This window comes from Pelodiscus sinensis, chromosome 5 (genome assembly GCF_052426305.1).
Source record: "Pelodiscus sinensis isolate ZL-2025 chromosome 5, ASM5242630v1, whole genome shotgun sequence".
Classification (NCBI taxonomy): domain Eukaryota; kingdom Metazoa; phylum Chordata; order Testudines; family Trionychidae; genus Pelodiscus; species Pelodiscus sinensis.
The window spans coordinates 105,940,668-105,956,224 of record NC_143056.1 but is presented as its reverse complement, the minus strand read 5'-3'; the positions used below and the strand labels follow the sequence as shown (position 1 = coordinate 105,956,224).

The following is a 15,557-nucleotide window of genomic DNA, read 5'->3' as shown; positions in this document are numbered from 1 at the left end:
GACTGCAAAGCAGGATTGCTCTCTAAAACACTGTTATTCTGAAACAGATTAATGGGGCCCTTTATAATTTTTCAATTAATTCTAAATATTACTAATATTTATTCTTGTATATAGCTATTCGCAATTTCACCAAATTCCAAAATTTTTGAATTGGCCATCACACAAACTGCACTGCAAGACTGTAGTAGGCAATACAATTCTATATGTTTAGATAGTGACTGAACTTTTGTTATGTAAAATCTTCTCTTAATAGTTTAATTTCTGTTAATATTGTAAGAATACCTTTCCAACAGTAAGAGACATAGATCTAGCTGAACGAGGCACTCCATCTTCTGTATGGAAAACAGTAGATAAAGAACAGAGTTAGACTATATGGATAAATCCCTATAAAGAAGACTGATATATGAACTGATCTCAGTTATACCAGTGGAAATTTGTAATGACTCCACTTATTTCAACCGACTTCAGTTGCCACTGGAGATCAGAATCTGGCATCTTGGCTATAAGAATCTGGCATATTCCTATGTGTTGATTTTTCAGAAGAAAGTTTTAACACTTAAAATTCCAGTAGGCTACATAAACAATAGCAGTGAAACAAAGAAGTACTAACTTCTTCTTTTAAAATTTTGCCTCCTGAAATAAATCCCTTTTCATCGCAATTTATTTCTGAGGAAGTCCAATAGAAAACAGGAACATTTAAGCATACATATAAGTAAGCAATTAAATATAAAAATATGGCCCTACGATACTTGAATAATTTACATTTATTCTAAATGATTGTTAATCTAACAATTATAATTAAAAATATAGGATAGGAACTGCACAAAAGCCTTCATAATCTACTCTAAGGAGAACATAGTGGCTACGTCTACACTGGCATGATTTTCCAGAAATGCTTTTCGGAAAAGCGCATCTAGATTGGCAGGACTTGGCAGCACTTTTTCCAGAAAAGCGTCCGTGGCCAATCTAGATGTGCTTTTCCGCAAAAAAGCCCCGATCGTCATTTTCGCGATCGGGGCTTTTTTGCGGAAAACACTACTGTGCTGTCTACACTGGCCCTTTTCCAGAACAGTTTTCCGGAAAAAGACTTTTGCTCGAATGGGAGCAACATAGTTTTTCTGGAAAAGCACTGATGATTTTACATTAGATCATCAGTGCTTTTCCAGAAATACAAGCGGCCAGTGTAGACGGCTGGCAAGTTTTTCCAGAAAAGCGGCTAATTTTCCGGAATAACTTGCCAGTGCAGACACAGCCCACGGCTTTTCAAAGCTAATGTCTGCTGAAAGTGAACTCTAAACACATGCAAGAGGATGTGCAAATGACTATTTAAAAAACAGTCAAAATTATGATCCCAGGGACAACCATAAACATCTCTCGGTAACTCCAAGTAATACACACAAGATATTATAAAGATGTTAAATATCCAGTGTTTTGTTTTTAAAAAGTGACTGAAGTCTTTTGGAAACTATGAAAAATGTTCCATTTAGAAATAATATTGCTTCTCTCATAGACTTTCTGTATTTCTTTTCTCGTGCTTTTTATAATGAAAATCATTTACATGAGCTATCATAAGAAAAAAAGATCCTGTTTTCATACAAATGTTCTTAGTAGTAAAGAATGCTCAAATAAAATATATAGGATAGACTGCAGAAACAAAATTGTTTCCAAACAGAATGTTTTTAAAAGTTTCACACACACATCATCAGTTGTTCTTCAAGTATTTACATTTATTTTAATGTAGTTCGTGCCTATTTATTTCTTAAACTAATTCACTTCTCATATTACATCCATTGAACCATTGTTGAAGCTAGTGTTCAGGAAGTCAATGCTAGCGAGTGAGTACTCTAGAGACAGTTTAATGGTTGTTGGTATAGAATCCTCCCACCATGTTAGCATCAATTTTCTGGACAGTATAATCAACTTCAACAATCCTAAAGACAACCATGTACAAGAAACTCACAAATCACCACAACTTTATAGATCTAGTAACTACTCCAAACACACCAAGAAACCTGTAATCCACAGGTAGATACTCAGATGCCATGGCATATACTCTTAGCACAAAGTCCTGGAAGAATATACACATTTAAACACACCTTCAAAACCTCCTTCATCAAACAATGAGACTCCACCAGAGAAGTACCGTCTTTTAGTGAATATAACCCACGAGTTATATTCATTTTTACAAACCCCGCCCCCGCCCTCAGAGGGCTATACTTGTGTGCGGGGTATATAGGGTTTTTTTTACTCAATGGAAGAGGATCCCACCCCCTTCACTACCTTTGCCGGGCTGGGGTTAGTTTCCTGCGCGATCCAGCCGGGCGCCCTTCCCTGCCTGCAGCCACCACATGCTGGACCCGCTGCACGCTCGCTTGTTGCTCCTAGGCCGGTGCCTGCCCCACCACCCCGAACCATGCCCCAGCCCAGGAGCAACAAGCGGGGCATGGTTCGGGGTGGTGGGGCAGGCGCCGGCCCGTGAGCAACAAGCGAGCGCACAGTGGGTCCGGCGTGCAGCGACAGCAGCTGCAGGCAGGGAAGGGCTCCTGGCTGGATCGTGCAGGAGCAAGGAGCAATAAGCACCATGTCCCAGCCTTGCTCCTGAGAGCCATGGCCACCTGTAGATTCCTGCCGCTGCTGCTGGCCGCCGAGCAACTTGCTCCGGGCTCCTTCCCTTTGTCAGCTTGGGCTGGGAGCCTCCCGCCTTGCACCTCTGCCCCGGCTCCGGAGCGTTCCCAGCTGATGCGCCCCTTGTAAATTTCCCTGCGTTGTTTGGTTGTGGGCTGGGAGCCTAACCCTCTGCACTGTAAATATACCCCCGCACCCTAAATATACCCCCAGCACAATCTTGTATATCCCGCAGGTTATACCCGTGCACGGGGTATACAAGATTTTTTTTACTGAAACAGCAAAAACCACGTGATATATTCGGGTGCGGGTTATATTTGGATACGGGGTATATTCACTAAAATACGGTAGATAGCATCCTGGAATGGGTCACCGAAATACCCTGAGAGAACCTGCTTCAATACAGAAATAAAACCTCCTGCAGCCACATACCCTCTAGCTGTTACCTACCATCCCACCTTGGAACCCACACTGTATCATCAAACCAATACAATCCATAATCAATGGGAACCCTGTTCTGAAAGAAATCTTTCCTGAATCCCCACCCCATTTCTGGCCTTCAAACAGCTCCCTCCATTTCCAAGCTCATCATCGGAAGCAAGCTTCCCCACAATAACTCAAAGTGGCACCAGACCCTGCCAGAACAACAGATGCAAAGCCTGAGGCCATAGCTACAATTAGCACTCCTCCCCAACACAACTCCAAAACACAGCCTTCAAGATCCATGGTCTTACACAAGTCTCACAACATGCAATACACTAACTGCTCTTTTAACAATTATGTGGTTGAAACAAGACAATTCCTGCACTCTTGAATGAACCCACATAGAAAAATGATAAATGCCAAACTCACCCTCTCACCTGTGGGAGAACACTTCCCAGAGTGATCAGTATGTCTGGGTATGTCTACACTACCCCGCTAGTTCGAACTAGGAGGGTAATGTAGGCATACCGCACTTGCAAATGAAGCCCGGGATTTGAATTTCCTGGGCTTCATTTGCATAAGCGGGGAGCCGCCATTTTTAAAACCCTGCTGGTTCGAACCCCGTGCAGCGCGGCTACACGGGGCACGAACTAGGTAGTTCGAACTAGGCTTCCTATTCCGAACTACCGGTACACCTCGTTCGGACTAGGAAGCCTAGTCCGAATTACCTAGTTCGAGCCCCATGTAGCCGCGCTGCACGGGGTTCGAACCAGCGGGGTTTTAAAAATGGCGGCTCCCCGCTTATGCAAATGAAGCCCGGGAAATTCAAATCCCGGGCTTCATTTGCAAGTGCGGTATGCCTACATTACCCTGCTAGTTCGAACTAGGAGGGTAGTGTAGACATACCCTCTGAGGCATCGATCCTCATCCCCAAAGGAAACCTGCACACTTTCCAAAGACAAGCCGGGGAGCTTAAAATCATTACTTTACCTCCTCTGGGAGGTATCCACTGGCTCCATCAACAGCATTGAGGAGCAGCGGGCGCTGTCTGGGGTTCTCTGCTCGGTGTCCCCGTCCGGCTCCCTTGTTTTAAACCTGTGACCCGCACTCCTGACTGTGTTTTTCATTATTTGTCCCCCAGAATCAGTTGATCCCTAGATCCAGTCATCCCTCCCGCAAGGCTGGGGGAGGGGCTTTTAGGGGCTGACACCGGCCCAGCCCTGGAGTTTCAAATAGTCACCACTACAGAGGAGGGTGTGGCTACTGCTGCTCCTGATTCTCTCCCCCTTGTTCCTGCTGCTGCTGTGACTCTCACCAACTGGAGCTCTCCCTGCCCTGTCCTCCCCTGCGGCCACCTGCTTGTCTGCCTGTGGAGGCCCCTGATGGACCTGTACCCCTGAGGACTGCTGCTGCTTACCATCACCACTGCTGCCATCTGGGGTGGGCCTGCCAGCCTGCCCCCCCTCCAGAGGGAGGGTGCAGGAGACACACACCCCCGGTTGCCACTCACCCGCTGCTGCTATGTCACCATCACCAGCCCCTCGAGGAGGAAGAAGAAGAGCAGCCACTGCCTGGACTTGTGGAGGGGGGTTGCTTGGACTGAGCTTTGGACAGCTGTGCTCCTGGGGTGGTGGTGAACTGAGTTGCTGCAAGGGGGATCAGGGGAGAGGTGTGGAGCCCTCCCCCTAGTCTAGCCACCCCCCACTTCCTACTGTCACCACCCCCACCACCAACCTGTTAAACCTGGACTTTTACTTCGCCCCTCGGCGGAGCTGCTGCCTCGCCCAAAACTCTACCCAGGACTGTTTCTCTGCAGCAGCAGGCAAGGACTGAGCCCCCACAAATGCTCGTGGATGCACTCCCCTCCCCAACTCCCTTTGACTTGGCCCCCCTCCTTCAGCAACATTTGGCTGGGGGACCCCCCTTTACCTCTGCTCACCCACCCTTGCCCCCCCCACTACAGTAGCTTGCCTCCTTCCCTGCTGTCTGCCCCACTCTGCTAGCCCAGCTTGTTTCTCCTTCCCTCCCTGAGAGTTAGTTTGCTCACTTGCCCCACTCAGCCCCAGAAAGTTTGATTGTTTGTTTGCCTGCACTGCCCAACCTCCACACAGCTCCTTTGCCTGCCTCGTCCCTACCCTAGTCAGCCTTCTGAGGTGTTTGCTATGCCCTTCCAGTAACTGTTTTCCCTTGCCTTGTCCTCTGCTCTATCTCAGCATCTTTCTATCCGCCACACTTCCTTCTGCACCGTTACGGAGAACATCTGGGAGGGGCCAGGCTCAGGGTGTTGAGCTGGTGCCAAGGCATGGACAGGACCAGTTGGTTCGGCACCAGCAGTCCTGTCCATCTCTGCAGCCGTTCACCCATCCTGGCCTCCAAACCCTGCCAGTTCTCTGGCAGAGAATGAGAAAAAGGGCCGGAGGGCTTGCAGTGAGGGGGCGTAGGGTATCCCCTCTAGCAGGGCTTGCATGGGGCTCTCCACACCCAAGCCCCCCTGCATGTACTCCAGGAGATGAAGGCAGCTTTGTTGCAACCCGCTCTTGATTCTCTGGGTCTGAACACAAGGAGGGGATAGGCCAACCAGCCCCCGGGAACACAGACCATTGGAGCCAACCTCATCGGGCAGCATGGATGGACTGAGGAACCCAGCTGCTCCTACCTGGCTGAACCATTTGGATCTTGGACCCAGCTTTTCCTGCAGCCATTTGGGGCACCTACAGTGAGACTGTCCTGATATGGACTGTAACTTGGGGGGGATGTGCACCGCGGAGTCTCGGACCTGCTGACCGGGGTCACCTAAGCTGACAGAGCCTATGAAAATGGGGCCATGAGAGGTGGTTTCTCTTTTAGACTCCGTCTGTGAACAAACCTTTATCCACAAGGACATCTTATTAGTCTTTAAAGTGTCACATAGTTTTCCCTTTTGTTTTATCTTTCCCTCAGTAGTGGCTGATGAGTTACAGCTCCAGTGCATTCCCAGGGATGTCAAAGTCTATCCATGGACCTGAGTGGCTCTGACCATAAATGGAGTTATTGAGGAAATGGATAACCCCATCATTCTTGATCAAGACTGCCAAGGTTTACTGACTTAATCCGTGGAATAGGTCACTGGTCCCCAGCCGCACAGAACACCCCTGCAAACAGTCGGGCTGGCCACAGACCATTGGCTGTCTAGGGCGTGGGGCTCACCGCAGAAGGGGAAAAGGAAGCAGAGGGAATGGAAGGACATGAGGGTTTGAGCCAACCTAGTTGTTCCTCTGGGGAGAACTTGAGGCCTTCTCGCTTGGTGGACTTTCCACAGAACCAGCGAGAGGACCCGTCATTACAGTTTGCCTACAACTGTGTGGCCTGCATCAACAGGGCTGTCACCGATTCACAGACAGCCAAGCAGTGGCCCCATTTTGAGATGGTGTCTGACAGTGTATCATATGGACTGGGACCCACAGACCCGAGAAGTCCAGTCCCAATTAGTCATCCCTCACTGCCACCGGAGAGCTGTTCTGAGGCTTGCACATGACATTCCCACCACCAGACACCTGGGCCAAGACAAAACTCTGGCATGGGTCCTGTCCTGGTTTTTCTGGCCAGGTGTTTACCATTATGTAAAAGACTACTGCCAGTAATGTCCTGAATGCCAGTTAGCTGCTAACCGCCGGGTTCCACGGACCCCCGGTACCTATGCCAGTAGTCGGTATCCCATTTGAACGCATGGCAATGGACCCGGTAGGCCCGCTCCAGAGGAGCGAAGCGTGGTTCAAATACATCTGGGTCTTGGTAGACTATGCAATCCGCTTCCCGGAGGCTATCCTGCTGCGGAGTACCATGGCCCATTCTATTGCCTCCGAACTGGCGAAGGTCTTTGCCAGGGTAGGCCTTCCCCAGGAGTTGCTCATGGATCAAGGGACTAATTTTACTGCCTGGTTGCTTCAGCAGGTCTGTGCACTCCTGGGCATCCACAAGCTCCAGACTTCAGTATACCACCCGCAGACGGCATAATATAGTGTTTTAATCAAACTCTAAAGGGGATGTTGCGGAAATTTCCCCCAGCCGAACTGCAGCAGTGGGACCAATTGCTTTCTCCTTTGTTATTAGACATCTGGGAGGTGCCACAGTCGTCAATTCAGTTCCCCCCTTTGAACTTCTCTATGGTTGCGAACCTCGGGGGGTGCTGAACTTAATGAGCGAGACCTGGAAAGTACCCCATCACTTTCTCAGGGGCTCCTCCAATATGTTTTCCAATTACAGGAGCAACTTGACAGGGTAAGGATTTTAGCCCGTATGAACCTCCAGGTGGCTCAAGCAAACCAAGAGTGATATTATAACCAGGAAGCCCAAGAGAGGACTTTTGATCCAGGGGACTGAGTACCTATTCCCCTCCCCTCTGAGGAATCTAAACTTCTTGCTTGGTGGCAGGGTCCCTATGAGATCACACAGCAAGTAGGCCCAGTGATGGATGAAGTACACCAGCCAGACCAGAAAAAGAAAAAGCAGTCAGAGTTACATCAGATCCTATTCCTAGCTGGATATTATTGGTGCTTTGTTCCCCGATTTGCAGCCATTGCCTGAAACCTCTTCAAGAGACTATATGGAAGTCTGTGTTGGGAGATACCTTGTAAAATCTGTTTCTGCACCTGAGCAGGTTGACAATACCTGATTTTATATGATACAGAGCACTATAAACCCATGTGACTAAAGGCAAGCCTTTAAGCACTGTTATTACCAGATGCACCATAACTTCTGCTAGAATTCTGATTGGCCAATTTCTTAAACTCCATTAGCTCAGCATGATCCTTTTCATATGTTCTCTTCAAATTCTCCACATACTGCATCATTACTTCTGTGGCCTTTGACATACGTTTCTCCTAAAATGAGAAACAGACAAAGGTAAATTCTGGATTAATGAAACAAATAATTCATCTCTATGTGTATGTCTACACTACCACCCTAGTTCGAACTAGGTTGGTTAATGTAGTCATACAGAGTTGCAAATGAAGCCCGGGATTTGAATTTCCTGGGCTTCATTTGCATAAAGCGGGGCGCCGCCATTTTTAAATGTCTGCTAGTGCGGACTCCGTGCTGTGCGGCTACATGCGGCACGGACTAGGTAGTTCGGACTAGGCTTCCTAGTCCGAACTACTGTTAAACGAGGTTTACTACCGTGAAACGAGGAGTAACGGTACGGAGTTCGCACTAGCGGACATTTAAAAATGGCGGCGCCCGGCTTTATGCAAATGAAGCCCGGGAAATTCAAATCCCAGGCTTCATTTGCAACTCCTTATGACTACATTAACCACCCTAGTTCGAACTAGGGTAGTAGTGTAGACATACCCCATGTGAGATGTTAACTTTTTCTGTAAAGATCTAAAATGTGACTGTTAACGTATCAAAATCAAGGGCCACACTGGAATTGTTAATAGTCTTACCTGACGAACCGCTCCAACCATTTCAGCACGACTGGAGAGTCTCGCAGCCAAGCGATGCAGTACAGCAATATCCTCCAGCAGCTTCTGGCAAGTTTCTCTATGTTCATAGTGATGCCATAAGGCAGCTGAAGACTGAATTGAAAACAATGCACCAAAACATCAAAGCACAGACTAAGCGCTTTAGAGGCAAATATTCAGAGGATGCACATTTGAAGTGCCATTCCCATTGAAGTCAACGGAAGTCTCACTGGTAAAGACAAATCTGTTTCCAAAACTCAAAGAATACTTAAACTTGCCAGTCTAGTAGCTGTTCAAGTCTCTTCAGCTTTTCTAATTTCCATGATAGATTCACATTTTGATAAGCTATCAACCCTAAACTTTTCAAGAACTCCGAAAGAGCAATACCAAGCAGCATGACTTTCTCTAGTATTGCCTGCAAAAGCCAGAAAACAATCCTAAGGATTGGTGAGAAATGAATCAGAAATATTTGTATATACTAACTCAAAACACTTTGGTAATTTATGCTCCAATTCAGGAATGCACATAAGTACATGACTTCAATGGGATTACTCACATAGTTAAATGTTAAGCATGTATTCATGTGCTTTGCTGAATCAGGGCCTTAGTAAAAAAACTCTTTTTCTTAATAGTGATTGTTGTTCTCTGTAATATAACAGAATAGCCCAAATCCTTCACACTTTGGGGTAGTTCAAATATTGGATTTATTTCCATGTTTTATAGCACGTTTCAATATCAAAGGTCTGCCGTAATTTCAGAAGGGACTTCTAAATCAGAAATAAACCTGGATATCTGTGATTCAGATTTTATTCATAGTTTTTGTTTGCTTGTATATTTATACCTGAAAGAAAAACCTACAGATGTTATTAATATTACATCTACACTATTGCTAACCCCAAACATAAAAAAACAATGGTCCTGTAGCACTTTAAAGACTAACAAAAATATATAAATAACATCATGAATTTTTGTGGGCACAATCCACTTCAAATGACACATAAGAAGTGGGTTGTACCCACAAAAACTCATGATACTATTTATATATTTTTGTTAGTCTCTAAGGGTATGTCTACACTACAATGTTAGTTCGAACTAACGGACGTTAGTTCGAACTAACATTCATAGCCGCTACACTAGCGCTCCGCTAGTTCGAATTTGAATCGAACTAGCGGAGCGCTTAGTTCGAACTAGGAAAACCTCATTTTACGAGGATTAAGCCTAGTTCGAACTTACTAGTTCGAATTAAGGGGTGTGTAGCCCCTTAATTCGAACTAGTGGGAGGCTAGCCCTCCCCAGGTTTCCCTGGTGGCCACTCTGGCCAACACCAGGGAAACTCTATTGCCCCCCTCCCAGCCCTGGACCCCTTAAAGGGGCACGGGCTGGCTACGGTGCCCGTGCCAGGTGCAAGCCTGCCAGCACCCAGCCAGCAGACCCTGCACCTGGCACGGCATAGAGCCACCCACCCGATGTCCCCCAGCCCACCCCCTCTTCCCGGGACCAGGCTGGGGGCTCCCAGGAGCTTGCCCTGGACCGCAAGAGGCGGGCACCTTCCTGAGCTAGTGCGGACATCGTGGACCTCGTCCACGATCTCCGCACTAGGCACAGGAAAGTGGCCGTCTAGGGCAGGAGAGCTGCCAGCCTGGCCACCCAGGAGCAGGTGTGCATGAAAATCAAGGGGGTCCACTGAGACCCCCGACCCTGAGCCCTGAGCTTACAAAACGCTAATTCGAACTAGTTTTTAGTTCTAGACGTGTTAGTTCGAATTAGCTTAGTTCGAATTAACTAATTCGAACTAAGTTAGTTCGAATTAACGTTGTAGTGTAGACGTACCCTAAGGTGCTACAGGACCATTGTTGGTTTTTAAGTATTTTTAGCTACCCCACTGAGAACCTAAAAATATCAGGAAGACAGCTCCAAAAAACATTACATCTATTTTTTAAGTTTCATGCTTTTAAACCCAAGTGTGAGGGAGTTTTTATGGTCTTTGAAATTTTAGGGTACATTCAGGTTACATTTTCAAGCTCTTTCCTGCAACCACGTGGACTAAAACCTAATTTTAAAATGAAAGTTGAGATTCTGTTATCAATTGTCTTTGAGAGTTGGGGGGCTTTAAGTAAAACATCAAATAGCCACTGCTTAGTAAAAATACAACACATCATCATAGATTATATAAAGTAGCCAGTTAGCTCCAAAATGCCATGTGAACTACAATGAGGATAGGGAAGTTAGCTGCTTTGCTCCTGTGTTGTTAACATTATTCTTACTGTATCTCTCTAGTAAATTATTCTCAACTGAAATATTTGTATTACTACAAATGACTAATAGGCTGCATTTCAAAGAGCCATTGTGTACTAGCTATAAAATATGTATATACATAAAGGATTATTATCAATAAAGACATGAAACTTAATCGATCCTCTCTGCTTACTTCAAGTTCTCTAAACAGCCAAGAATAGGGGAATAGCAGCAATACAGCCCCCCACATTTTTAGGTACAGATAATCCTAAAATGCAGCTTTCAAATTCCCAATGAAAAAATGTAAACATCACAATCCTTATTTAATTGTATCTTCCTTCAGTTTCATAACCTTTTGTGCCATACTTGTCAAATATAACGGGTGAACTTTGACTTATGCTCTTTTGATTATTTATTAACTCCAGAACAGTACATTAATTCAGTCTACCTAATGCTGTACCAACACCATGGTAACTGGATCTCTGCCACTTTAGCTGCACAAGGAAATTTGCAGTGTATTGTAACTAGGTATGTTTCAAATGTATTTGGCATTTCAATTACAAAATCCACAGAGAGCTGGAAATTTGGACACAAGAAAGGTAACTATTGATAGCTGACATTTTTTTATTAGAAGCAGAAAGTAGCCAGCATGCAAGACATGGGAATAACACATGGGAAAGAATCCAGGAACTAGATATATTTTTTATCAAGGGGGCTTCATGGATCCCTGAAGGGGTTCTGTGGAAGCTCACAATTCCCTTTCCCATACCTCTTTTTAATACATCCAGTAAGGCTTTATGTCAAGTGCTTCAAGGCTTGTGAACTTCAACCTTCAACATCTATTAATATAACACTTAAACTGTCCATTAACGTTTGTTACCAAATGACAAGATTCCCTGCCTGCTCTCCAGGGATAAGTGCTCTCCAGAGAAAAGTCCCAGAAATGCTTCATTCCTACAGTGACCCCATCCACGTCAGGATTTATATTGTGCTCTGCCCCCTTCTCTCACAACAGGGTTGAGCAAAATTACAGGTCTTTTACTCCCCAAAGAGTGAGAGAGAGAGAGAGAGAGAGAGAGAGAGAGAGAGAGAGAGAGAGAGAGAGAAAGTGGGTGGGTGGGTGGGTGGAGAGGAAGAGACGAGACAGTGTAATGTTCTCCACTCTGCTGGTTCATTATGCTACACCCTCTTAAAGGGTGGCACAAAAAAAAGCTGCACTTCCTCTGCACACTGGGGAGATCCAGGAGGCATTACATTGATAAAAGCCACAGACTTGCCCCAAATCTGGTAATAATCAAGCCTAGGGATCTTTCTCCGCTACCTGCTTAAAAAACTTTGACTACTTGCCTTGTAGTGATGAAAGTAAGGAAATAAAAGTAGCAGAAAATGAAGTTTGTGAATCAAATTCATAGCTAGCATTAGCACGTGTATGTGTATGGATTTTAGTGGAGTCTTACAGGTTTAAATGAAAGAGAATTATCCCCGTTTTCTTACCATAATGGCTGTTTTAAAGTTGTCCAGTTCCTTCTCAGTGTTCTCCTCAGTGAGATTTCTATCCCTCTCAGCCTGGTTAATTCTAGATTCCAGGGTGTAACTATCATTTCTGAAGGCCAAGGAAAGTTGCACAAACACATTCTGTGGGGGACGAAGTGGAGGAAACGAAGGGCGTTTATAATAATAGTGGTTGTATACTAGAACTTGCTATTCTGGTAAAGAAATCACCAGTAAGATAGGTTTGCATAACTTCACTGGCAGTTTTGCCGAAGTAAGGACCACAGGACTAGGCTCTATGCATACAATAAAATTAGATATTACATTGTCTTTTGGAAATTATATTATTATATTTGAATTTCCTCTTTGAGGCTAGGTATACACTGCAGCTTTTTTTCAGAAAAAGCTACGCAAAATGTGCTCCTCATTTTGTGTAGCTTTTTCCCTTTTTTTTTTTTTGGAAGAGGCTTTTCTGAAATTTGGCCCATCTACACTGGGCCAAATTTCAGAAAATCACCCTCTTTCAGAAGATCCCTTCTTCCTCACGGAATGAGGAAGACAAGCCTTCTGAAAGAGCGTGTTTGCACTTTCACAAAAAAAAAACAGAAAAGCAAACGCATTCCCTGGTATCCCTGAAGCCCTCTGCAGTGTAGACGTACCAGTTATTATATGTAAATGTGCTGCAAAGTCTCTTTTCCTCAGTGTGTTCTGAAATACAAGCATAGTGTGACATACATAATGAAGGAAGGACCCACCTAACAGTGTTATGTTATCAGAATCACAAGTGCCTGTTATTTATTTGGACTTTCCCCAAGTTTTTTTAAACAAGCAGTCAGTGAAAAGGAAAACCAGGGATGAACTCATAATTTACTAGAAAAGTTTCATCTAGGAGATATACACCTACTATAGAGGGCAGCAAAAATTATCAGCTGATATTTTCTTGAACATGCTTTTGAAAGCATTTCCTTCATTACAAATACATCATTGCTTACCACAAATGTAAAGCTTTTATGAAATATTTTTAAAAGAAGCCTCAAATTTTTGGATGTTTAAATTTTAGACCTGTTACAACTGATTTTGTGAAGTGCTGAGAATTCTCGCTTCCAGCTGATTGGAGTTGCAAGTGATCTCTAAGGCAGGCTAAGAGGAACTCGGAGCAGATGTTGGAACTTTTCTCTGGGATAAAAATTGTGTGGTTAGCCATCCTGCAGCGGAGGGTGCAGCAAAGAGCTGTAAAGCCCCCTTAGGTTGACAAGGCTAGGAGATATGTAAATAAGGTGGAATAATAAGGTCCCAGCAGTGGCTACACCGGGGAACAAAATGGGAAAGGGGGAGGGCTCATGGAAGCTCTCCCTTACTAGGCGTATGTTGAAATGATAATGGAATTCCCTGCACTGTACTCTTATTTGCCAGGTACTCCCAGACTGTTAATAATGAAAGTTGAGGTCTAACAAAACTATATACAGAGTCTCCTGTCCTTTCTGCATAGCAAGACAGCATCTGATCAGAGTTGTAAGGGATCTGCACCCTCTCTAAGTTACAACATTCAAAGTTAGATACTGTAAAATTGATGCATTATAAAATCAGTGGCCTCACTTGATTTGGACCTTTATATTTCATTTAGATGTGATAAGAAGCTGTTACAATGGTGGGTATTCATGTTCGTGACCATTCAAACTCATGCCCATTAAACTGAGTACAGAAATTGCTAAATTATTCTGCAACAGTCCAGCTACCCTTTTACTGCGCAAAACTGACAGCATATTACAAAAGATGCAAACCAAAGCAGAATAGAAAGCACAGTAGTTCCATGATAACTGAATTTTAAATATATAAAAAACAGAATTAAGGGCATAATCTGAATTATAAGGTACTTAAAGCATCCTCTCTTCCTCCCCCCCAGCAAGATTGATTAAACACTGGAGCAATGTATTAAATGATGTGATGAATTCTCCATCACCAGAAATGTTTTAAATTGAGATTGAATAGCTTTCTATAATGAATGTTCTTGTACAGCTAGAAATTATGGTCTGTGTTATGCAGAGGTAAGATGAGAGCAGGGGTGGGGAACTCTTTTTTGGTTGGGGGCTGCTGACCCAGAGAAAAATCTGGCGGGGGCCACATAAAAGTGAGAAGCAGAAAAAAACCTCAAACCCAACCCCCCCAAACCCTCACTGACATGGCCCCCAACTGAGGAGAAAGGCACTCCTCACATTCCTTTTGCACACCAGAGCATAGGGGGGCCCAGGCTAGAAAATTTTGTGTGCTGCAGCCCCACGGCATTGGGTGGGGGGCCAGTGGAGGGGCTAGAGAGCCAGCAAGGGCTCCCTAATGCTGGAGGGAGAGCCTTGAGGCCTAGATCCAGGCATGCCAGGGGCCGCATCCCCACCCCGGACTAGAGAATCAAGGTGGTTGCTTCTGGCCTTGACAAATCTATTAATCTTGAGTTTACTAAAACACTTACCTCAACTTCTTTTTCTGTAAGTGGAGGAGAACTGAAATAATAATAATAAAAAAGCATTTATTGCATTTGTCATAATCAAGAGTGCTGACCAGCACCCGGTGACTAAAGGGTTAACTAATGTCTCCTGTATCTAGCCAAGTATCAGGTGGTCAGACAATAACAAAGCAGGTAGGAGTTTCAAACTGGAAGAAAGGGGTTTATCTCTCCCTTCTTTGAGAGGCAGAGCAGTTTCTTCCAAGATGGAGGGAGATGGGAGACACTTCTCTCTGCAAGAATGGACTTCTTAAAATGTGTAAGTAGGGAAAAGTTTAGCTAGTCCATCAGGATTTGTTGTTTTCCTTGTTTGGGGATTTGGAAATAATGTCTGAGCTGTTAATTGTGGGTTTTTTAAATTTGTAACTAAGTTTTAGCCCAGGGGGTTTTCCTGAGTATATCAATGGGTGTCTCTTCCATCTAGCCACTTTACTATGCTTGCAACTGTAGCTTTGTTTTGATAATAAAAGTTGTTTCTTTTTTTTAATTAACCGGTATTGGTTGATTGTTGTGTCCTTAGAACTCAGCGCCTAGTTACCAGGGCAGAGTCCACTGTTGTCTATGAATTCCCTCTATTTTTCCCAACTCCAAGTAAAACGGAAGTTTGGAGAAGGGGGGAGTTTTACCTTCGGAGGAGATTTCTCAAGTGATCTCTTCCTTGGTTTTCTTGGAATTACTTGGGTCATGGCAGCGGATTCCCCAAAATCTGGGTATTAGGATTTTGGGGGGAAGTTTTTGTACCAAAAACCTGTAGAGGTAAGGTTTTGGAGTACTCTTGCAGGCCCCCACTTCTGCATTCGTCATGCTAGAGTGGGGAAAAGACTTGACAGCATTTTTTAAAAATGACT

General features: G+C 44.7%; 1 protein-coding gene across 13 annotated transcripts in view; it reads right to left on the bottom strand.

Annotated features, from left to right (window-relative positions):
- The window catches only part of IRAG1 (inositol 1,4,5-triphosphate receptor associated 1), a 200,154-nt gene that overhangs the window by 29,756 nt on the left and 154,841 nt on the right, over positions 1–15,557 (bottom strand). For all 13 annotated transcript variants that reach the window (XM_075927919.2, XM_089778618.1, XM_089778617.1 and 10 more), the window contains 5 exons: positions 14,677–14,707; positions 12,216–12,356; positions 8,469–8,600; positions 7,766–7,907; positions 283–332 (listed from right to left, as the gene is read on the bottom strand). In XM_075927919.2, the coding sequence (XP_075784034.2) occupies positions 283–332; positions 7,766–7,907; positions 8,469–8,600; positions 12,216–12,356; positions 14,677–14,707 (496 nt within the window). The remainder of the gene's footprint in view (positions 1–282; positions 333–7,765; positions 7,908–8,468; positions 8,601–12,215; positions 12,357–14,676; positions 14,708–15,557) is intronic.